We start from the raw sequence: 21,137 nt of genomic DNA, 5'->3' as shown, positions 1-21,137 counted from the left end.
GGGGTTATTCTATGACTTTTGACTTTGGGTGTTGACGCGGGTTGAAGCACGACCCCCTCATTAACGGCCATCGCCGCTTTATGATACCCACGTCATCTTTGCCCCCCTTCCCCCCCCCCGTTATGCACGAGCGTTTTGTACCATTAACCCCCTTTTGTCTCTTCCTATTCAACTCTCTTTTCATTCCCCCATCCAATGTTCATCTACATCAATTGATATCTTTACCACTCATATACATTGGCAGATCTTTCCCTCAACACAGCTTTTGATAGTCTGTACGACTCCCCTATCCGATTGATCCCTTCCATTCACGCCGTCACGCTTTCAACCCCATCCACCTTTCCATCGCATGTCTGACGAAATGGACGATGACATGTCGGATGACTCCCATTCGACTTACTCTTCTTGGTACTCTCGAAGGTCTCCAGCGTACTCTCCACCGAAACCCGATCCTATCACACATTATGACATCCGTTACCTACCTTCGGACGGTATGCGGACTGGTAAATGCATGTGAGTTTGGTCGTCCCGGTGACCCGGGCAAAGCTGACTTGAATAGAGACTTGGCCTTCATTCTGGATTGCACAGGGTCGATGCAGAGGTATATTGATAGCGTCAGGGATCATATCATAGGGATATGCGATATGATCAGAGGGGAGGAAGGTCTCAATGGACCGGATGATTTACGAGTCGCGGTGAGTTTGCAAACATTTTTGAAACATTCAACTCACTGATATCGTAGGTGGTCAATTATCGCGATCATCCACCTCAAGATTCTTCTTACGTGTATCAATTCCATCCCTTCACTTCGGATATTCCTTCCGTCCAACGGTACATCCGTGGGCTTACAGGTCAGCTCATTTGAGTTTACTCTGATTTACGCTGACATCAGTAGCGTCCGGAGGAGGAGATGGTCCAGAGGCCGTAACAGCAGGAATGGCAGCTGTACTCACCGAGCTGGAGTGGAGAAGAGAAGCATCTAAAATGGTCGTGTTGATTGCCGACGCTCCACCGCACGGTATGTCGTCCTTTGTGTAGAGGCGAAGCCACGCTGACCAGCAAAGGTATAGGAGAAAGCGGAGATCGTGAGTAGTGTCAACTATTCCTCTAGTCTCATAGCTGATATGGGTAGAAATCAAAGTTGGTGATCCAGATGGACATGATCCGTTGGTAATTGCGAGATACATGGCGCAACACGGCATCACTCTGGTGGGCCCTCAATGTACATAAGATGGAAACAGCGCTGACAGCGGCAGTTCATGGTAGCCTGCGAAGATACTTTATCAAATTATCATGTAAGCTGACGGAATAAACATGGTGGAAAGCTTACAACTAGCACGCAGTCGACTTTTTCACAGCTATATGTAACATGACCTCAGGGCTCATGTTGCCTCTGACGACAGCGGATCTTTTAGCCATGACCATTGTCGGTAGTGTGTTGGAGAATATGGACATGGAGAGGTTGATAGAGGGTATGTCAGCTGCCTGAGGACATTCAATTAAACAGCTGATCTAGTATAGAGGTTGGAGCAGAGGTCGCTCAGCGTGTGAGAATGAGAGGCGAGACTATGGAAAGTGTGGAACAAGTTGCACAGTGAGTGTTCTTCTGTATCCTCAAAATCGAAGCTTGCCACTCCCACACCCGCCCCGGCTATCAATGAATATCGGGACGTAGTTATTTTTGAACTCCATTGACCCATAGGGAACTTCACGAACGTCTATTGCTACGTAACGAACAAACCAAACAAGTTTCTCTACCCGAAGTTTACGTCCCACACGAAAACGCCAAGAAAAACGTATCAACATGGATGTCAGCACAATACGTTTCCGACGCAGTACCCAATATCCTCGATGTGCCAGGTAAAAGATTAACTGATAAATTCCGTTCAAACGCATTTCATCATTTTTCTTATACTCCAGGTGGACGATTACCACCAAGACGTGTTTCAGCATCTCATGCTCCTCCCACTCCCTCTTCACCTACTCATCCATTAAAACCGATGTCCCCACCGATGAGTCCACCCACCGCCAGTCCCAGTCGGAGGGTGGTGAGTGATTTCAAACCTTTCGGTGCTGCTTCTTCTGGAAGTACCCCGCTGTCAGTATTTGGAGCACCTGTTTTGGCTACTGGACCAGGAGGGGGAATGTTTGGTTCGGCTGGAACTTCATCTTTTGGTGGGATGAGAAATAGAGAAGAAGAAGAGGAAGATGAAGATGATGGGAAAGAGGCGAGGTTGAAAATGGAATCTATTTCTTTGGATCAAGTGAGTGGTGGTGTACATATCTCAAAGGATTTATTCCCTCTCGTCACTCAATCCCAACTTCCACCTTTTTTTGAGAGGCGTAGGGAAATCGACGAGAGTGTGGTGACCAACTTTGTTTAAATCGTCAAGAAGATTAAGCCCATAATGCAGAAGAGGTCGAGGAGTTGTAAACAGGTTAAGAGAGTCATCTGAATGGTCTCAAAGATGAGTGATCAGAACTAAAGCTGATATACTAGGCAAGAAGGATCGCCACTCAATCAGTTTTCCGAGCCAGTAGATTAGGTTAAGACAAGAAACCTTTTTTCTTGTTTTTAAACTTTACGCCTTTCAACGAAATGACGAAATTTCTTCACTTTTTTCACTCACTTGGATCTCCTCTCATTGTTTAGTTCATAATGTATATATCAATTGTCAACAATGCATGTTTATACTTTGTCCCTCTGAATCTTCCCTTTTCATCTTGCCTTTTCGAAACAAGTAGGATGATCATCATCTTTTGGCACAGGTCCAATAGCCAATGAATGCGTTTCTCCGACTTAGGGATCGTACCCACCTACCTATTCGTATGAATGGGAAATCTGTTTGCAATACAGTACATATGTAGATCTGGCGGGACAGTTGGAAATGGGAATGGGAAGGGGGTGATAAACTATCACAAGTGACAAGTCAATCACAAGGAATGAGACTACCGAGTAAGAGTGAGAGTGAGAGATCAATCTATCAGGAAAGAAAACATGTTTTTGTGCATACACGACCTTCCTGAAAAAAACTATTCTTATACGAAAATGATATACAATCACTCAAATTTATATCACTTCCTAGCATAAGTGACTTTCATCTTTGTTTCCCCATCAATTTTGAAATTATGTAATGCCGTTTTTGCTAAACCTGCACAAGCTTCGTCTGTATATTCCACAAAAGCGATATCTTTTTTAGCTGGGATGGTACGTATTTCGACCAAACCAGGATGACTGTTCATGAGTTTGAATTCCTTTTCCTCCTTTATCTTTATTCCCACGTTGGATCTAAAGTATATGTACGACCCATCTTATTTCAACGTCAGACCTCCAAGTACGACTCGTCTCAAGTCAAACTCGGATTTGGACGACAATCTACGTTGACTCTTGATGACAAATGATGATCGTCGACATAGCTCCGACCAGCCAAGCTTGAGCCGTTCGAGTACTCGATGAAGAGATGACTCAATTTTGTAGAGGAAACAATATGAGAAGAAAGGATGGATGTGCGAGGGAGTCAGACGGGACGAAAAACAACACTGACGTTCCGAAAACCTCACGAAGCTCATCTGCTTCAGTACCTTCTGGTAAGTTTTGTACGAACAGGACGTTATTAGGTGGAAGATATTCGTCGGGCATTTGAATCTTTTGTCTTTTGACTGGAGCTGGACCACCTTCTGTGTCTGAGTCGTTAGTACTCTTCTTGTTGAATTCTCACTACGCGGAAGGAGAACAAGAACAAAGGACGTTTATCCGTCGTTCGTTCTGTCCCCAAAGAGGAAAATGAGACTTCTGGTGAATTCGAAGGGATGTATAGAGAGGGACGGTTGAGGCGATAATATAGGGTGAAATACGACATGTAGGGTGAAATACGGCATGTAGGGTGAGATACGACATATAAGGTGAAATACGATAGAGAAGAGAGGAGAAAAGGTATCAGAGAAAACAACAGCTTACCTAGACCAGCACGTAGTTTAGCAGCTGCTTTTCTTCTCAATGGATTATCTCTTCGTGATCGTTCTAACTCGTCAGCAAGAACACACGAACACACATCTGTTTCATCCCTCGTAAATTCCCATGAATCTGTATGGATATGCACGAGGGTAATTCTCACAAGTGTCAAAACTGGGCGAGGTAAGTATATGGAAGAAGGGGTAAAGGTCGGGGGAAAAGAAAGAATGGAAAGACCCTCACTTTTCTGTTCTAATCTCTCTTTTTTATGTTCTTCCAAAGCTTCCTCACCTTCTAACTTCACCACGGCTGAATCCGATCTAGACTTTGCGAATTTTATTTGCTAAAGGTCAATTTCCCTTACTTTCCCTTACCTTCCCAAATGTACATCTCACACTGATTCTGTCCCGACGTTATGCGATCATTATTCCACAGAATCCGACTTGTATATATGCCCATGATTCCACCTTTCTCTCCGAGAGCTTTACATGGTTTAGAGACAGAATTTCAACACGACGGAGCTCTGGATCAAATAGAAAGACTGAAGAAATAGTGTACAGCCCTAAGACGGGGAAATGCCGTTGACGATTGGGATAGGAAATGATAATTTGACATTGTTGAGAGTTCTCCAAAAACTCACTATGGGTTTCCCATACAAAGGAAATTCTCCAACCTCTCTCCTAGCCCTATTGGCAGTTTCGACATCATGAAAAGTCACAAACGCTTGACCTCTCATACGAACGTTTCGATGTGCTACGACGGGTAAGATAGGACGATAAGGTTTGAACAAAACTCCAAGTGTTTCTTTCATTACTGCTTGTGAGCAAAAACCCTCTTTTTCCTTTCATATCCTTCTCTAACATTTCCAATTACCTCAATGTGATAGTACGACGCCATAGAAGTTCATGTGACAACATGGTAGGTCTCCCGTGTGAGTTGCTCGGCAGATAGGGCGAGTCATCGGTGATACTTTCAGAGGACACATCTAAAATCATGTAGAGAAGTGTCAAGAGTTGAGCAATGGTTTGGAAGGTGATATAGATCGGAAGAAGGAAGAAGATAAATGAGATGAAGTTATAAATGATAGGCGTCATATAAAGATGAGGGTATGAACACATAAGGAAAACCCACCTGGTAATCTAACTTTTTCATTCAAATTCTGTAAATATAAAGTCTCACAAGCGTTCGTTGGTATTTTATCAGGATCCTCTTCCTCTTCTTCTTCTTCTTTATCTTTATCTTTCTCTTTCATATCTTGATCTTTCTCATCCGTCTCTTCATTTCCATTGACTTTGTTGGGAGATGAACTCTCGCCATTTCCGTTGATATTGGTAGGTGAGATAGAAGGTAATAGTGTTGAAGATGTGACATTTTCCATTTCTGATTTTTTGGGTGAAAGGGAAGATAATCCTATTTCCGCTTGAATCTCTTCTGATTCGTCTGTTACTTTGGCTGCGAACATTTTTCGTAGGAGTTTTGTTTATTGGGTCTAGTTACTGGATCTGGTCGTCGGCGTTGGGACTGGAGGAGGTTGAGGGAAGTTCAGGGATGTGATAGAGGGAGGGGTATTATTTCGGGGAGTTTTGGATGTTTTATCCCGAGTTTCATGTGTGTTCTACACGTCCAGTTGAAAAGTGAGTTAGATAGATGTGGAATTGGTGAGATACATGAATTATACTTCAAGCAAGGAGGTGCTCAACCGAAGAGAGATACATACTGAAGACGGGAGTGATGATGTGGATGGGTAGCGTTATGCGACTGTCAGAGAAGGGGTGGTAAGGGGAAGTAGACACAGAAGCTATGAGCTGAAAAGGTCATCGTTGGTATTTGCAATGTCTCGAAGATGCATATGACATGAGAAAGCAGAAGATGAAAAGTCAGGTATACGAGAGGAGATTAATCACCCTAAACACATTTCAAAACAGCACAGGAGCACTTGCGACGAGTGAGAGTGAGAAGAAAAGCGAAGAGAAAATGTGACTTCCTCCAACCCCTACTCCCCCCTCGCACGCCAAACACCTACCTCACCATCCTCTCCGCCAGCCACGACAACCTCCCCATCCCAATCCATAGCCAGCAACCTTTCGCCCAAAACCTTGCCATTCTTCGTGACTTTACGTTTCGGAGGTGATTTCTGGACTGCGAACAAGGCGTTTTTGGGTGATCGGATATCCCAAATTTGGATCTGACCAGAGTAAGTGATTGCTGAGAGGGTATAGGATGATGTAGGGTGAGTACGGAGTGAAGGGACTGGAGAGGATGTATGGAGGGTTTGTGAGATGAGGGATGTTCCTATAAGTCAGCGTGTTGTTCCTTGCTGAGGATCATCTGTGACAAACTCCACATTGTGACATCCTCTCCCATGACGTCTTCGTTTCAAATAAGTAGGTACTCATCAGATGACATCGTTGTCACTCGAAGAAAAGGCTATGCGCGTTGATTGGTAACAGATATGAGAATCGAGAGCTTAGTGAATACATTGTGATGACTTGAGAGACGGTAAGGATGAAGGGACGGGACTGGAGAGTATGAGGAACAAAGACCACCCACCTTGTCTAGTATCCCACAAACAAACAGTCCTATCCATATTTCCCGTGACAATCACCCCATTCCCTCCAAATTGATCCACACATAACGCAGCTTTATCACTCGGACCTTGTCTCAACGTCACACAAACACCAGTTTCAACTTCCCAACCTCTAACACTACCATCCCATCCTGAACTCCACACTCTCCCTTCTGATCCTTTATCATACACCACACCACCGATACGACCTTTATGACCTCTCATCATTCCATCTGGAGCTCTTCTCCAGCCCGTTTGGCCTATATCACCATCTGTGAGACCTTCCACGGGACCACGTACTTCACCTAATTTCTTCCTCCTCTTTTGTCCGGGAAGATAATTTGTTGGTTCTGCGGGGATTTGATGTATTTCTTCCAATCTTGAAGGTAGAGAATAAAGATGAAGGTTACCATCCCAAGAAGCGGAGATGAGTTCTTTGGATGATTTGGAAACTGTCAAAGAGGAGATAGGTGCTGTATGACCCATTAACGTGTAAATCTCTTGTGGAGGAGATGGCGGGGTGGAGGTGTTTGGGGTTAAAGAAGGGAGAGAGAATACATGGATTGAACGATCTATACCGCCAGCAGCGAGTAGTATATCTTTCGTTATTGACGGAGGGGAGATCCAAGTGCAGCATGATGCACCGAGGGCGGTAGGTAAGGGAAGGGTATAAAGAGGTTGACCTGTTAGGGGTAGGATTCGAAGATGAGAGAGGTATGAGGAGACCAAGATGAAACTGTGAATTAGCTATCATTCTCGTTCATCACTCTTATCCCACTAGTCTCCTGATCCTTTCGCAGGACTACTCAACCTCATAACAGTAGTAGGAAAGCTTTGAGTCACTCACCCCGGTCGACTCAGAGATAAACCTGAAACCCAATCCTCTTGCTCAAAAGTTCCTTCTTGTTTCGGAGGTAAGACACTTTCCATATATTCAACATTCACCACCGTCTCTTCATCCCTACCTCGACTTTTGATCCATGCTTCCAGACTCCCACGAAGGACTTCACCTTCGACTATGAATTCGAAGGGGACAGGTTGTTTTCCTTCGTTATCTTGTTTCAAAACCTACCATCAGCATTCAACTCAAATCAACCGAGTCTCAATCTTTCACAGCCTTCCAAGTAATCGTGATGTTCGTAAATCATCTCTCAACTTCAATTCTGACTTTGTGTGTCTTCATTGAGGGTTGTTCAACATACCACTGTTCATATTTTGTGATATTTCAAGAAAAGAAGATGACCCACTTTATTAATCAGTTCCGAAAGTTGATACCGTCTCCAAGAACCAGGTATCAAATAAGTAGATTGTGGGATAGCATGTTTCGTTGATCGAGTGAACAAATTTATCGGGAGTTGTCTAACATTGCTACTGGACGGTTGACCAGAGGTATCAACTTGCATTTTGTCCTATTTGTTAGCCTCATAATTCTTACTCTTTCCCTCCTCGATCTTCTCAATTCACTCACCACCATTTCTCTAGTTATGTAGAGCTCAATATCACAAGTATGAAAGTTAGGATATGGGACTTTCAAAATTCTAGACCAGGTTTCTCAGGCACATGATCCACCGTGGGAAAGTTGACCTCCCCCACCCACCACCGTCCACTCAGTGCCTTCTTGATAACTTCCTGGTATACTTAACTCGTACTCTGTGTGCTTGAAAGGCCAGGAAGACGAGAGAAGTAAAGTCAATCCAATGCAACAACTCCCTACTATTCTACCTCCTCCCACTATAGACGGGTCAGAACCCCCGCAAAGGTCAAAAGAGAAACACGACAATCTGGTCCGATTTCAGTCCGAACTTGAGGTGAGTACAACTGAACTTCAATACTTCTCTTCCTCCACAATCATGTCATAAGCTACAAATCTACTCGAATGCTTTTGACAAGATGTAATCAAAGACAAATCAAGTATGATCAGCTGATGAAAAGTTCATACAATGTCTATCTAATCCTTCATATTTGAGAGGACTTCATACTCAAGGATATTTATCGAAACCGGAGTTTCTGAATTATCTAAAGTATCTGGAATATTGGAGAAAACCGGAATATGTCAGGTTTATTGTGTGAGTGAGATGTTTCTCCCCTCTCTTCCTTCTGTCCCACTTTATTGCCCTATTTATCGTCTATTTCTTCTGTCCCTCAAGCCTCGCCCTTCTTCTCTGTCCTCGACTATTCTTCTCGTCCCCTTTTCTTTGCTTTTCGAATTTCCCTCATCTGTCTCCATGACTAACCTCCACCCCTCTTCTCGTCACATTAGCTATCCCGTTGTCGCTTTAATGCCAGCTTAACACCTCACTCTTCCCACAGTACGACCTCCTGCCTTCTTCACCGACTGAATCACATGGATATCACACCTCCAACACTCCAACATCATCCACCTTATGAAGTCCCCACATATCGAGATATGGAGTACATTCTACTAAGATGAGATCGAATCTCCCTCGTAAGGGACGTAGAAATGGACGTGTAGATTGCTCCAAGTTCTGCGACATTTCTCTGACACCTAGATACCCCACCAGCTTGGTCTACTTAACATTACTACAACAACCCCTATTCCGATCCCGTCTTTCCGATCCGGCCTTCGTAGCTGACCTCACTCGAATAGCTCAGAGTCATCATGAAACTTGGTAAATCTTTCTATCCATTCCCACTTTCCAATTGACATCTCAAAATCTTTCAAAATCCATCTATCACACCTCCTTTCTCAGTGTCCTCTACATTACCCAGATTGAAGGTTTCATCAATCGAAACGTTTCGTCGTGGAGTTGTGTAGTTGAGAGAAATGTTGACGTTTTAGGCGAATACAAGGAAGTGAGACTTCTGTCAAGCCAAATACTTCATGACCATCACATGTGTCCTGTTATCTCTGAAGGACAGAGCAACGACATGACCTCGGATATGAGTCTGCAGTCATGGCTCAATGATTCATATCCACATCACATATATGGCTCGTATGGTCTCACAACCCTCCACATGATCATTTCCCGATGGTCCGTTAGCCGATCGATGATCATCTCACCGTCCACGTTGAAGTACTCGAGTGCTACTCGCACTGTATCAACGGGGATACGGATCGCATCACAGCGCTGGGAATGAGTTCGGTAGATAATCACATGCATATGACGATATTGATGCTTGATGCTTGGCGAACGATGATAGGTGATTTCTCTGAGATATTCTGTTCTACGCATCCACGGCATCGTCCATTGCCCATCTACTGACGTTGGCCGTTCCACCCATCGAATCTAGGACTAGAAGATTGACGATAGGTTTATCTTTTTTACTCAACGCGCGGAGTACGTCTTGAGCTAGTAAACCACCCAAGATGGCTAATGTTGGAGGGAAGAAATGAGCTGCGTGTTGAGTCAGATGTCTGTAGTTAGTCATGTTTTGTTTTCCTACTTGATCGTTCGGACTTTGGATCCGACCCATACAGGAATCTCCATTAAATCTTTCATTCAATTTTCAACGTGCAGTACAGTGAAGGAAGGAAGGATAGGAGACAAGATAATGACGTGAAAAATGAGAGGAAGAGTGTAGGAAGCTAACTTGGAGGAAAATTCCGACTCACTCGATCATACCCCCTTCAACACCAGGTAAAGCTTTCTCGTTCACCCCCAAATCTCTTCTTGACCCCTCAGCGACATCCCTCATCTCTTCCGAGTCTTCAGGAAGGGGCAACCGTCCATGTACCTTCTCCAACTCCCACAAAGCTAATTATCAGCTCTGGACATGTAAGAAATTATGATCTCACCCAGTAATCCCAAAGTAGGACCGGGAGTACGATCTTTGGTCACACTTCGAGTCAAACCGCGATAGGGACTACCACCTTTGGCTCCGGATGTATGGGGGAGATGCCATTGAGAACGATCGAGAACACGGGAGAAGGGGGAATACCTAGAGAGTTTCTTTTGAAGAGACGGGGGAGGGTTGGAGGGGTTGGAAGGGGGTCTGTGTGTCAGTTTCCATCGACTTGTGGATGGATGCAACTAGGATGGGTATGTCCCACAATGATCAGACAGCGATGTCTCGATGATGTGAGAAAGGAGAATTAAATTGTGTAGGGAGGAGAATCAGAACTCACGTGAAAACGTATTCATAAGAATCTCCAAGATCCGCAAATACATATCCATAGAATCCGAATGATCCAGCTGCATAGAACATGACTCCGGCGTTTCTCGCAGCAGCATCTATCCGAAGCTAGAAGTTAGCCAAAGCAGACTCTCAAGTCGTCAAGAATGATGTCTCTTTGAGCGTCCATGGAGCGTAGTATGGCTGAACAGCCGGGTGATCGAGTCGATACGTGAGGGCGTCAGTTTGAGAAGGAGGTAGCGAGAAGAGAGGAAGGAAAGTGGATGGTGGGGAGAGGGCGGTCATTACGAGTAAAAACAAAGAAGCTAAGATAAACAACTCACAACCTCCTCCGAAGTCATATCGCAACATACGACCACATCAACCTTTTCTCTTTGCAAGTACTCCACCATCTCTTCTTCACTGTCCACCTTGGCACCTGCCGTCTGAGAATTCCTGATGAAAGGAGCGAGGGTAGGCACAGCCGTGAGGGCTACCAAAGGGTTGAGCGAGGCAATCTGCGGTGAAGACGCTTCTGTCCTCTTCCAATCAGCACAAGTCGGCGAATCTATACTCATAGGTCAGAAACGAAGGGGCTTTTCCCTTGTCACACTTGTGTGATGAATACGAAGGACTGCTGGGTGGTGTCAACTAGACAAAGGAAAAACATACCAACTTCCCCACCGCTCCGTCTTCTTCTCGAAACAAGAAACCCCCTCCGAGGTCTTCAGGAGTGACCACTCCGTCATCCATGATAATCAATCGACCTATCCCAGCTAAGACGAGATTTTTGATAGTCTCGTGAGCCACCGAACGTAGGGATAAGAGGAGCACGGTGGAGCTGCGCATTCTGAGGGGTTAGTACATACTCCGTTTGCTCTTGTCCGTTGTTTCGCTTCAGCATCTGTCAGGACGTTTCGGTTGAATCAGTAACATTTGGTCTGACCGGTGGACATACGGACGCAGTATGACTTGTGATTAGAGTGGAAAAGACAAAGAAAACTCACCGGTTCTGCGCTTCAAGACCCCAAAGACGAATTTGACGGTCATAGAGAGATGCTTCATCTGAGAGTCAGGAAGGGTCACCGCGGTAATAAGATAGATGCTTACCTTCGGTGATGTGGGCCGTTTGAGGCTGAGAAGTAGATGCTTCTATAGGGGCCATAATGTTGGCTGATGATAGGAAGGAAAGTTGGGGCATCCAGACCTCGACGGTTGCGAAGGAGGTGTACCTGACATTGAACATTGGTCCTCTCAGGCGGTTCGGAGGCCAATGTCAGTCTCACTAATTTTGGCTTTCCTTGCTTTCGTCCCTTGGCGACCTTTTGGAATCGGACTACATACATAGATGGTAGGAACAACAACCAAGCAGAAGTTTGACCCCGCGGCTCATCTTCATAAGCACGGATGGAAAGGGAAAGGAACAGGTAAGCTTTTTTTCACAGATTGCATACTCACACATCGAAGAGATCGTATTATTCGACTTTGTTCGGTGGGAGTTCGGTACGTCAGGGCAACACTCACACTCAGCACTCAAGCATGGTCATGCCACAAGGCCATTAGCTATAGTACAGAAGAAGACTCTTTCAGGTGTTGGAAAAGATAGAGATGAAGCTGTACCGTTTTGGGACCAGTATGTTCTTTCTTACCCTTCCCTAACTCTCTCCCCCTGTCCTACAAATTATGACCCCCCAAGCTTTTCATCACTCGATGGCTGATTTATACGATTGATACAATTACAACGAGATGAGAACTGATAGATAGTATCTTTGCATCTACAGCTGCTTCCCTCTCCCTACCTAATTCCGGCACTTCCACACCTATCACAATCCCTTCATCGTCCAAAACACAGATAGTCAAAAATACGTCATGGCAAACTCATACTACCTCCACTTTACCCATATCGGTTCTGGCTGGGAGAGAAGTTGCCAGACGGGGTCTGTATTCGCGGTTCTTGAGAGGGGCTGTATTTTTAGAAGAATCCGAGGATCTCGAGGAGGACAGCTCTGAGCAAATTGATACCACCGGACCTCCTGCCTCGATGGAGATCGAGAGTCTGAGACAGGAACGAGGAGCGCTGGCAGATGGGGAAAAAGAGAGTAAAAAGAGAAAAGGGAAGGAGATCAAAGCTGGTGATGAGAGTAAAGAGGAGAAGAAGATGAGGAAAGATGCAAAGGCGAAACGGAAAGCTGAGAAGGCTGCAAAAGCTTTGTTGGCTTCGGCTCTCGAGGTCCCCGTGAAGGATTCGAGCATCATGTCATCGAGCAAGAGCAGAAAACGGAAGGCGAAGGAAGAGGAAGCTGTTGAAACCACAGATGGTAAGGAAAAGATCAATGTGTCAAAGAAGAAGCGACGGAAAGGGGATGGACATGCAGAGTTGGAGGGACACAAGAAGGGTAAGAAGCGGAAACGTGTGATAGAGGAATAAGTCATAGTGTGTCTTACCATGATGATATGTATGACCGACACGATCATAATTAGTCGACACAGGCTGGTATATTCTATTCTGATAGCATGGTCAGCCTTGAAGCATAACATATATGTTCATCAATATACACACCTCCCTCCACTTTCGATCGAAAAAAAGTTTGAGATTCCCGACCTCACCACTAAGTTACTTATCATAACCTTCGCTCTTCATCCCCTACTAAGTCATCTTTCCCGCCCCTTCTGGGCCACGCATTAAAGATGGAGGTCTCTAATCCTCCCAATGGAGACCTCCTACCCACTACTTTCTTACCCCCTCTCCCTCGCTCCCTTACCTCCCTCCACCCTCTTCTTCCCTCTGATCTCATCCCACATATAGTACTCCTTCGACAGCTCTACCTCCCACCAGTACATGGCGGCATTCCCACATCCTCCATCGCTACTTACGGTCTACCTAATGAGCTGCGGATGACACGAGAACGTCGGTTCAGCCCTGCGATGAGTGGACTGGGTCTGGATATTCCCTCCGGTCCGGGGCATTCTGGCAGGGGCTCTGATTCGGAGGAAGTCGGATGTGATCACCTTAACGATTCTCCAGATACGCAAGACCCAGAAGATGAGGAAGGTCTTTATGATGATTCAGAAGAGGAGGAGGAGGAGGATCCTTTCACTGGACATTTAGACAATTTCGAGAGGGATTGGGCGGAGAGATGGCTTTCTGGGGTTGTACGTCGCTCTCAGACCTGGTTGGAGGATCATGAAAGTGAAACGAGTATGGACACGAGGGAATATGAAATGGTTCTGAGGGAGTCTGTCGCTGTTTTGGCCATGATGGCAGGGACGAGTGGTGGGTTCCTCTCTCTTCACTCCTCGTCTTTGCTCATCGTCATTGACACACCTTCACCAGTGTAAATGACATCGGTACATGTTCTTTCTTATCCTCGTCAGACCGTAATGAATCAAAGGCATGTGACCTCCATCTCTTCAGGAAAACATGGAGTCTAAAGTCGATAAGCTCACACCTCAGCTGCCGGTTCTCTAACCCGTCATCTTCTCTTCCCCGTTCATCCTTCCTTATCCAAAACCATCCCCTCCATTCGATCCAATCTTCAAAACTCTTCATATTCACCCGAAACGAACACTTTTCTCTCTTCCTTATCCTTGTCTTACTCACCAACCAAATCAATTTCTAACTTTCCTCGAGATCCTCCATCTCGCATTCAACCCTCAACCTCTCCCAGCTCCTTAAGAAACCGTCGTATCTCTTTTCAATCAGGATCATCTCGTTCTCTCTCCCTGTCACCTAATAGTCGGCCATTGCGCAGGAGAAAAAGAACTGCGATCCCTATACTCCTCCATGATGCACCTATGACGGATCATTTATCCGTTGGTGTACAAACGTGGGGTTCGGCTATCCTCTTAGGACGAGAGATAGCCTTGGATCCGGAGAGATTTGAACTGTTCAGAGATTCCTCAGAGGGTATCAGGGTATTAGAGTTGGGAGCAGGGACGGGGTTGTTATCCATCCTTTGTCGGAAGTTGTTAGACCTACGCTCGTACAACATCGAGAAGGAAGATTTAGCGCATCACTCTAATTGTGATGGGGTTAAAGAGAGGGACGAAGACAGGAGAGAGGGTTTGGTGGTAGCTACGGATTTCCTTCCTGAGGTATTGGAGAACTTGAGGGTTTGTGTGGATCTCAACTTTCCCCCTGTCACTGTTGTCCATGACCCCTCAAATCTTCCGGGTAGTTTGGCAATTCCCATCAACTCGAATCGTATAAAATGCCCAGGAAGCTCAGCTCGAGACCGAGATTATGACCAGATCAACCGATGCGGCTTCTCAGGACGTCACCAGCCATTATCGCCTTCAAGTCCAAAAGTTGTAAAGAGTACTACCGACATTTCGGCCGATACAGGGATTCATATCGCTAAATTAGACTGGACGACTTTCCCCAGATACATGGCCTCTCTCAAATCACCCGCACTCGCTAACTTGAATGACGGAGGGGAAGAAATGTCTAGATATATGGGTAAGCCGTTCGATTTGGTCCTTGCTTCGGATTGTGTGTATGATACTACCCATGCGAGGTTATTGAGGGAAGTTGTAGGATGGGTTTTGAGGTTACCGGAGGGAGGAGATGAAGGAGGGACATTTGTGAGTTGGAATATATATTCCTCCTATCCAAGTCTGTCCAAACCAATCCCAGAAATATCGGAGCACCTGTTGTTACCCCATCATCAGTTGAGTCACTATCTTTCGCCCCAAATATAATACGTCGTCAAAACAATAGTCATCCGTGAAGTGCTAGTCATACATGCGACTAACATATAGCATCTCCTTTCTCCCTTACGTCCAACTTTCGGTCCTGAACTTCAAAGTATAGATGATACATTTCCTCTTTTATCCTCTTATCCGCCTCTTTCTCTCCGTCAGCCATCGACAAATGATCAACGCGATGGAGAAGGTCTCGGTTCTACTCAAGGTCTCAGATTGGGCGTAAGAGGAGATGGTAAGAAGAGTAAAAAAGGTAGGAAAGGTGAAGGGAGGGTAGATGAAGGAGATGGGTATTGGTGGTGGGAGATTGGTTGGGGTTAGAGAAAATCATTACTTCATTGCATTTTTGCTGACTCTACTGATTGTTTCTCATCCTGTATCGACTGTGCTAGCTTTCAAGTCACAATAAAAATTCTCTCATGTTTCTTCACTGGTCCGGAATCGTTTTGTCACTTACGGCAGTCTACTTGATGATCCACCATAAGCTAAGACAAACGCGAAGTACTGGCCTTTGGGTTACAAAGAGTTCAAAAGACACATTCACATTCATGTCTCTTCATGTACACAACTAACTATAATCTTCATTAACCTTATCGGAACAAGATTCGGGATCATTTCGGGATCTCCAAAGTCAACACAAGTCCGCCTAATCTATCCTCCCTTCTCTTATGGTCTCAAATTGGCTCACCGCCTGACCCCGAGCAACGGAATTCCAACCATCCAATGTCTTCATTAACTCCGTCAACGGAATTTTGCTTTCCAAAACATTATCGAGCCATTCCGATTGGGATTTCTTATCAGCCAGACGTGTGTTCGAACGAGTGGTCTCTTGGATCTGGACCAATTTATCCAATCTCGTTGTTATCTCGTCTTGCTGATGGCTCTTCTCGTCACCCTCATCAATCCCCCCTTCTCTCGTTTCATGGACATAGTCGATATTCTCCGTACCCTTGCCCTCATTGATATCAGCCTCTCCCTCAAGCCCACCCTCTCCATTCACCTCGAAAATAGATTTCAAAGCCATCTCATAAACGTCCCTGTTCTCCTTGTCCGCAACATCAAACGAATCAAAAGATCGAGATCGTCTCAATCTTCCTAGACCAGGATGATCCGAAACAAACTCTATTGATGTGATTATCCCACTTACTTTATCCAATAAAGGTCTCGAGCTTGATTCTTGTTTTAACCAAGAAGGTAATTTCAATTTTTTCGGTCTTTTCCTACGTTTCTTGTTTCCTCCCTCCTCAACCCCTTCACCCCCCAACGCAGAACTGATTCCTCCCTTTGAATCCAAGCTCGGATCAGTCACAGGAGTAAGAGTATTCGTTGAAACAGGCAAGGTTATCTGAGGTTTAAGATAATTTCTCAGAATTGTTAAACTGTCTTGATCCGTTTGATGGGTAGTGGTAGAAAATTGAGTTATTAGTTGTCTTAACTCTTTAAGCGACATACTCTTCAAAGTTTTGAAATCCAATTGATATTCCTCACATGTTTTCTTGACGGAAGCCACTTTATTGTTCTTTTGTGTATTAACACCATCCAATCGAGTTTGAGTTTCAGTTATATCGGAGATGATAGTAGACACTGGTCGACCTAAAGTACGTAAAGTTTCTGATAAGTCCATCCTCATCTTTTGACTTGTTTCCCGAAGATTCACAAACATGTCAACTAATTTCAATGCTACCATTTGGGTCAATATTGATTTACTAGGATCTGAATCATTCTTCTTCTCCATTTTCAAACTTGTCAAATTCTTGATATCCTTCTCTGTTGAATTCTTACCTTCTTTCCCTATCCCAATAATTCCTTTGAATGTATTATCTTCCACACTCTTCACATTGTGACCTACCGTGGGTTGAAGTTGGGATGAGTAAAGCTGGTATAAATAAGAACAACATTCAAAAGCTTTTTCTTCAATGATGGATATTGTCTTTTCTGACATTTTGACGTATAAATTGATATCTTCCTTTTCAACACGTTCCGTCGCTGAATGCATGGCGAGATCTAATAGAGAAGCTTTCCAAGCTGTCTGGATTTGAGCAAGTGAAGGAAGGAATTGATCTTTATCAAGATTGATCAAAATGTTATACACACGATTTTGAGATATAAGAAGATTAGAAGATAAATGTATTCCAGTACTTTTAGATAATCCCAATACGAGTTGTTTTTCCGATTGATCAAGATTAGAAACATCAAGAATGAATTGATATTTCCCTCGAGTTTGATATATATCGAAACCTCTTTCTGTCAATGGTACTTTTGATTGATTTCCCTCTACTTGTTCTCCAAACTCTGGATTCTCATCCTTTGTGAGATCTTCTAGCTTAGTCGTCATCGTCACCTCCTCCACAGACAATAATCCCTTCTCATCAGCTAAAAACTTTTTGAGTGATTCCAAAGCCTTTTCTTCATCTTGTTCAGAGAGTGAGCCTGCTAACTGTCCAACCGAAGAACTAGAAACTCTTCTCAACCGTTCGTAATCCATGTTATTTCTTTCACATCTGTCCTTCAACCTCCTCGTACTTTCAATATGAACCGTCCAATCTTGACTCCTTTTCACCTCAGTTTCCGTCAATACCTCCAGCGATCTTTGACTTACTCCAACATCCCAACTACCCTGTCTTTCCGCTAAAGATCTAGCCAGAGGTATATAACTTCCCATCCATGTATCTACCAGAACTTCACCTTTGGAACGTTGTAATTCAATTAAGAGTGAGATAGCAGAATTGATTTGAGCTCCTGGTGGTGGAATAGGAACGAGGCATCTCTTGAGTTCATTGAAATCTGTAGTCCACTGATTTAAAGATCTATAACTCGCGTCAGTGAGTATTTGATTGATTTGTAGATTATCAATATCTGATTCTTTCACCCTTTCCGATCGGGTAGGTAAAGTAGAAGATTGACGTTGAGGATGTTCACTTTGAGACGGAAGAGGGGGGAAGGAAGAGAATATGGATTTACAACTTTCCTCTAATGATTTCAAAGAAGGGGTCAGTTGATCGGTTTTAATATCCAAACTCATTCTGGGGATGTTTTCTTCATAAGATATTTGTATTCCTGTTTTCTCATTTACGATCTTTAAGATTTCACGAGATTTATCATCTTCACGGAATTGGTAAGCATCTAGGGAAAGTAATGGAGTGGTATCTGTAGGAGTTTGTGGCAAGTTGAGACGGAAAGAAAGCTGTCGGGTTAATTCGAGTAATGTTTCTTCTAATGCATGTTTCGTTGAAGACATGTTAGGGAGAATATTCAAGAAGTGATGATGGGAAGTGATTCGAAAGAGAAGAAATATGGGGATTTTTATATCACACGGACTTACAGGTAAGGCCTCAGGGATCATGTAGGAGAAAGGAGATTGATGTTTTGTTACAAATAAAAGTACATATGATACAGGTGAGAAATCATTATATGACTACTTGTAACATGTGAGAAGATCAGATTGTACTTTTTATGAAAGGATTCGAGGAGTAATTATAGAAGGGAGATCACCCCCGTCGGAGGAACACACCTATGTAACAAATATAAGTAAGTATCTTCCTTTTTGTTCCATATTTCAACGATTGGTCGCTTATCGCCTGTATCTCTCTTGATGTTTGCGGAAGAGGTCGAGGGATGCAGAGTATCTACATGTGTGGCAGATTGTGAAAATCTCAAAGCTTCCATGTTTAGATTGAGAAATCATAGCGGATACCATAAGGTAACCATTAGTTACCGGTCCGCCATCAGCCGTCTGCCGATCCGGAAATGCCGTGAATCTCGGTGATCGGATCGGTGGCCGTCGGTCAATTGCTTGGATTGTCACTCCACATACTCCGGTATATACGTGCTGGACTGTGATGTGTATAAGTTGTGTTTAGCACTAGTACCACTGTTCCATCTCTTGCAGCTGGTAGCTCACTAGAGAGCTGGGAAATGGGAATGGGAGCTAAATTACCTTTTGGAAACATTCAGGTTGCCGTGCCGGGTTACGGGTGCGTTCCTTCCTTCCGTGTCGTATCTCGTCTTCTCCCTATTACATCTACCACTCTACATATATATGCTCTTCACCACTTGCCCCCAAGTCGCTGTTGTGGGTACATTCAGACCTGAGAAAGGGAGAGCTGTCTCTCATTATGAGAGGCAACAATGGGAGAGCTCGAGCTCACAAGCAGCGGTGCTGGTCTGAGGGATGAAGAATCTTCACTCGAATTATTGACCAAGGCCGTTAATCTCGGATGTACGTTTTGGGACACTGCATCGATCTACGGTGCAGGTGAGAGTGAGCTGGTGATAGGAAGGTTCTTCAAGGAGAACCCGGGGTTGAGGGAAAAGGTTTTCGTCGCTTCGAAATGTGGGGTTGTGGTGGGTTTTTCTTTGCCCTTCTTGACTTTTCCCTTTCTTCACCATTCACCCTCCTTGCTATCTTGCCTGCTGTATATCCTGAAATCCTCGTTTCTTGATCTCCCAACATCTTGTCAGCTTAGCTCATCAATGGATTGTGACTTGACTTTCTTCCACGGTTGAATCAGCTTGGCCACTGTTTTCGTCTCGTTTTGACTATTGATTGGATCTGGCGGAAACATGAGTCTTTTCAGAGTGACCTTCATTGCTAAGGGGATAGAGACAAAATGACAAGATTATCGTCACCAATACCAAATCTCATATCGAGACGAGTCTACAAAATACGATAAAACGACTGGGTACTACTCCCGATATGTATTACCTCCATCGCAGAGATCCTACCGTTTCGCTCGGAGAGAGCATAGGAACTCTAGCTAGATTAAGGGATGAGGGAAAGTTTAACTATATAGGTTTGAGTGAATGTAGTGCTGCTACTCTTCGTTCAGCTTGTCAAAGTGGGTTCTCCCTTCCATCCAATCAGTCACTACACCTTGTTCTCTTTCGATCGTTGTTCTACGTGTGACATTTCGTGACTTTGACTCCTGTTAGGTCTTGTATCAATATCCAAGAACCATCAAAAGTAGTAGTTCAGAAATGAAGATGTTGATTTTAGTCACTCATATAGACGCACTTCAGGTCGAATATTCCGCCTGGTGTCTGGATCTCGAACACAATGATCTCCTCTCCACCGCTCGAGAATTAAACGTAGCCATCATAGCCTATTCCCCTCTAGGTCATGGTCTTCTAACAGGCACACTCACTTCCCCCGATCAACTCAAACAAGGTGCACGTGCGGTTTTACCTAGATTCGGAGAAGAAAACTTTGAAAAGAATGTCAATTTTGTCAATTACATTCGTGATATCGCTGGGAAGAAAGGATGCACCTCGGGACAATTGGCTTTAGCTTGGGTGATAAAACAAGGGATAATACCCATTCCTGGTACTCGATCTGTAGTGCGATTAGAAGAGAATTGGGGTGCGGGAATGGTTGAGATGAGCGATGAGGAGGAGTCCGAGATTAGAAAGTTTGCGGAGAGTTTGGATTTGACCGGAGATAGGTGAGTGATGGTCAATGATCATAGGATGAGACTGATCAGCAAGGTATTCAGAAGATTTGATGAAGACGGTGAATCAATAATCGATTACTCTCATCAGTGGGGGTATAGTATATGATTTTGTGAGTACTTTACAGATGTTTGATTTCAATCATCTACAGTATGCTACATGCTACATGCTACATGCTACATGCTACAGGTAGCATCATGGTGCGTGGTGCGCGGTGCGATGATGAAAGAGAAACATAATCACGGGAAATGTTCGCGTCGCGGTGGTCCGTGCTCAATTGGAACCGTGTCAAGACGCGTTTTGATGGTCCCTTTTTCCCGTCCCACCCACCAGCCACCAGAAACATGTCCACACCACCTTCTTCCTTCTTTCCTCTTCCTCCTCTCCTATCGT

At 44.5% G+C, this 21,137-nt stretch overlaps 8 protein-coding genes across 8 annotated transcripts; 4 read left to right on the top strand and 4 right to left on the bottom strand.

The window, feature by feature from the left end:
* Positions 1 to 349: 349 nt before the first annotated feature.
* Positions 350 to 2,551, top strand: TREMEDRAFT_64216 (uncharacterized protein; the record flags this gene model as incomplete). Its single annotated transcript, XM_007006470.1, has 11 exons — positions 350 to 513; positions 560 to 695; positions 743 to 851; positions 896 to 1,018; positions 1,065 to 1,085; positions 1,133 to 1,209; positions 1,257 to 1,295; positions 1,337 to 1,472; positions 1,522 to 1,594; positions 1,703 to 2,264; positions 2,501 to 2,551. The coding sequence occupies 11 exons, from the start codon at positions 350 to 352 to the stop codon at positions 2,549 to 2,551; spliced, it is 1,491 nt and encodes a 496-aa protein (XP_007006532.1).
* A 524-nt stretch (positions 2,552 to 3,075) lies between these two features.
* Positions 3,076 to 5,204, bottom strand: TREMEDRAFT_33230 (uncharacterized protein; the record flags this gene model as incomplete). Its single annotated transcript, XM_007006279.1, has 6 exons — positions 3,076 to 3,235; positions 3,546 to 3,684; positions 3,965 to 4,021; positions 4,196 to 4,295; positions 4,593 to 4,768; positions 5,084 to 5,204. 6 exons carry the CDS (start codon positions 5,202 to 5,204, stop codon positions 3,076 to 3,078), a joined length of 753 nt encoding a protein of 250 aa, XP_007006341.1.
* A 741-nt stretch (positions 5,205 to 5,945) lies between these two features.
* TREMEDRAFT_45155 (uncharacterized protein) lies at positions 5,946 to 8,013 on the bottom strand (the record flags this gene model as incomplete). The annotated part of the gene is made up of 5 exons (XM_007006365.1): positions 7,987 to 8,013; positions 7,766 to 7,927; positions 7,366 to 7,586; positions 6,503 to 7,254; positions 5,946 to 6,244 (listed from the first exon to the last, which is right to left on the bottom strand). Exons 1-5 carry the CDS (start codon positions 7,990 to 7,992, stop codon positions 5,946 to 5,948), a joined length of 1,440 nt encoding a protein of 479 aa, XP_007006427.1. The 5' UTR covers positions 7,993 to 8,013.
* Positions 8,014 to 8,215: 202 nt separating this feature from the next.
* Positions 8,216 to 9,152, top strand: TREMEDRAFT_33299 (uncharacterized protein; the record flags this gene model as incomplete). Its single annotated transcript, XM_007006293.1, has 3 exons — positions 8,216 to 8,326; positions 8,451 to 8,584; positions 9,029 to 9,152. 3 exons carry the CDS (start codon positions 8,216 to 8,218, stop codon positions 9,150 to 9,152), a joined length of 369 nt encoding a protein of 122 aa, XP_007006355.1.
* Positions 9,153 to 9,620: 468 nt separating this feature from the next.
* Positions 9,621 to 11,756, bottom strand: TREMEDRAFT_45154 (uncharacterized protein). The gene is made up of 8 exons (XM_007006364.1): positions 11,703 to 11,756; positions 11,600 to 11,657; positions 11,265 to 11,442; positions 10,937 to 11,134; positions 10,606 to 10,721; positions 10,276 to 10,472; positions 10,093 to 10,234; positions 9,621 to 9,894 (listed from the first exon to the last, which is right to left on the bottom strand). The coding sequence occupies exons 3-8, from the start codon at positions 11,439 to 11,441 to the stop codon at positions 9,705 to 9,707; spliced, it is 1,020 nt and encodes a 339-aa protein (XP_007006426.1). The 5' UTR covers position 11,442; positions 11,600 to 11,657; positions 11,703 to 11,756; the 3' UTR covers positions 9,621 to 9,704.
* A 1,557-nt stretch (positions 11,757 to 13,313) lies between these two features.
* On the top strand, positions 13,314 to 15,617 carry TREMEDRAFT_13984 (uncharacterized protein; the record flags this gene model as incomplete). Its single annotated transcript, XM_007006260.2, has 5 exons — positions 13,314 to 13,866; positions 14,047 to 14,575; positions 14,636 to 14,732; positions 14,877 to 15,176; positions 15,354 to 15,617. Coding segments are annotated over 5 exons (1,743 nt in total), but the record flags the coding sequence as incomplete, so codon positions are not given.
* Positions 15,618 to 15,942: 325 nt separating this feature from the next.
* Positions 15,943 to 18,534, bottom strand: TREMEDRAFT_64210 (uncharacterized protein; the record flags this gene model as incomplete). Its single annotated transcript, XM_007006469.1, has 1 exon — positions 15,943 to 18,534. The coding sequence occupies one exon, from the start codon at positions 18,532 to 18,534 to the stop codon at positions 15,943 to 15,945; it is 2,592 nt and encodes an 863-aa protein (XP_007006531.1).
* A 677-nt stretch (positions 18,535 to 19,211) lies between these two features.
* On the top strand, positions 19,212 to 20,817 carry TREMEDRAFT_64209 (uncharacterized protein; the record flags this gene model as incomplete). The annotated part of the gene is made up of 5 exons (XM_007006468.1): positions 19,212 to 19,270; positions 19,451 to 19,640; positions 19,900 to 20,134; positions 20,293 to 20,737; positions 20,781 to 20,817. 5 exons carry the CDS (start codon positions 19,212 to 19,214, stop codon positions 20,815 to 20,817), a joined length of 966 nt encoding a protein of 321 aa, XP_007006530.1.
* Between the last annotated feature and the right edge of the window lie 320 nt (positions 20,818 to 21,137).

This window comes from Tremella mesenterica, assembly GCF_000271645.1.
Source record: "Tremella mesenterica DSM 1558 unplaced genomic scaffold TREMEscaffold_10, whole genome shotgun sequence".
Classification (NCBI taxonomy): domain Eukaryota; kingdom Fungi; phylum Basidiomycota; class Tremellomycetes; order Tremellales; family Tremellaceae; genus Tremella; species Tremella mesenterica.
The sequence above is the reverse complement of the archived record's forward strand: the minus strand, read 5'-3'. Positions and strand labels throughout refer to the sequence as shown.

Excerpts from the sequence above, each read along its gene's own strand:
- TREMEDRAFT_45154 (XM_007006364.1), bottom strand. The coding sequence starts at position 11,441 with ATGCGCAGCTCCACCGTGCTCCTCTTATCCCTACGTTCGGTGGCTCAC. Across the intron at positions 10,722-10,936 it reads ATATGACTTCGGAGGAGGTT|CTTCGGATAGATGCTGCTGC; the intron begins GTGAGTTGTTTA and ends GCTAACTTCTAG. Across the intron at positions 10,473-10,605 it reads TCTTATGAATACGTTTTCAC|ACCCCCTTCCAACCCCTCCA; the intron begins GTGAGTTCTGAT and ends ACTGACACACAG.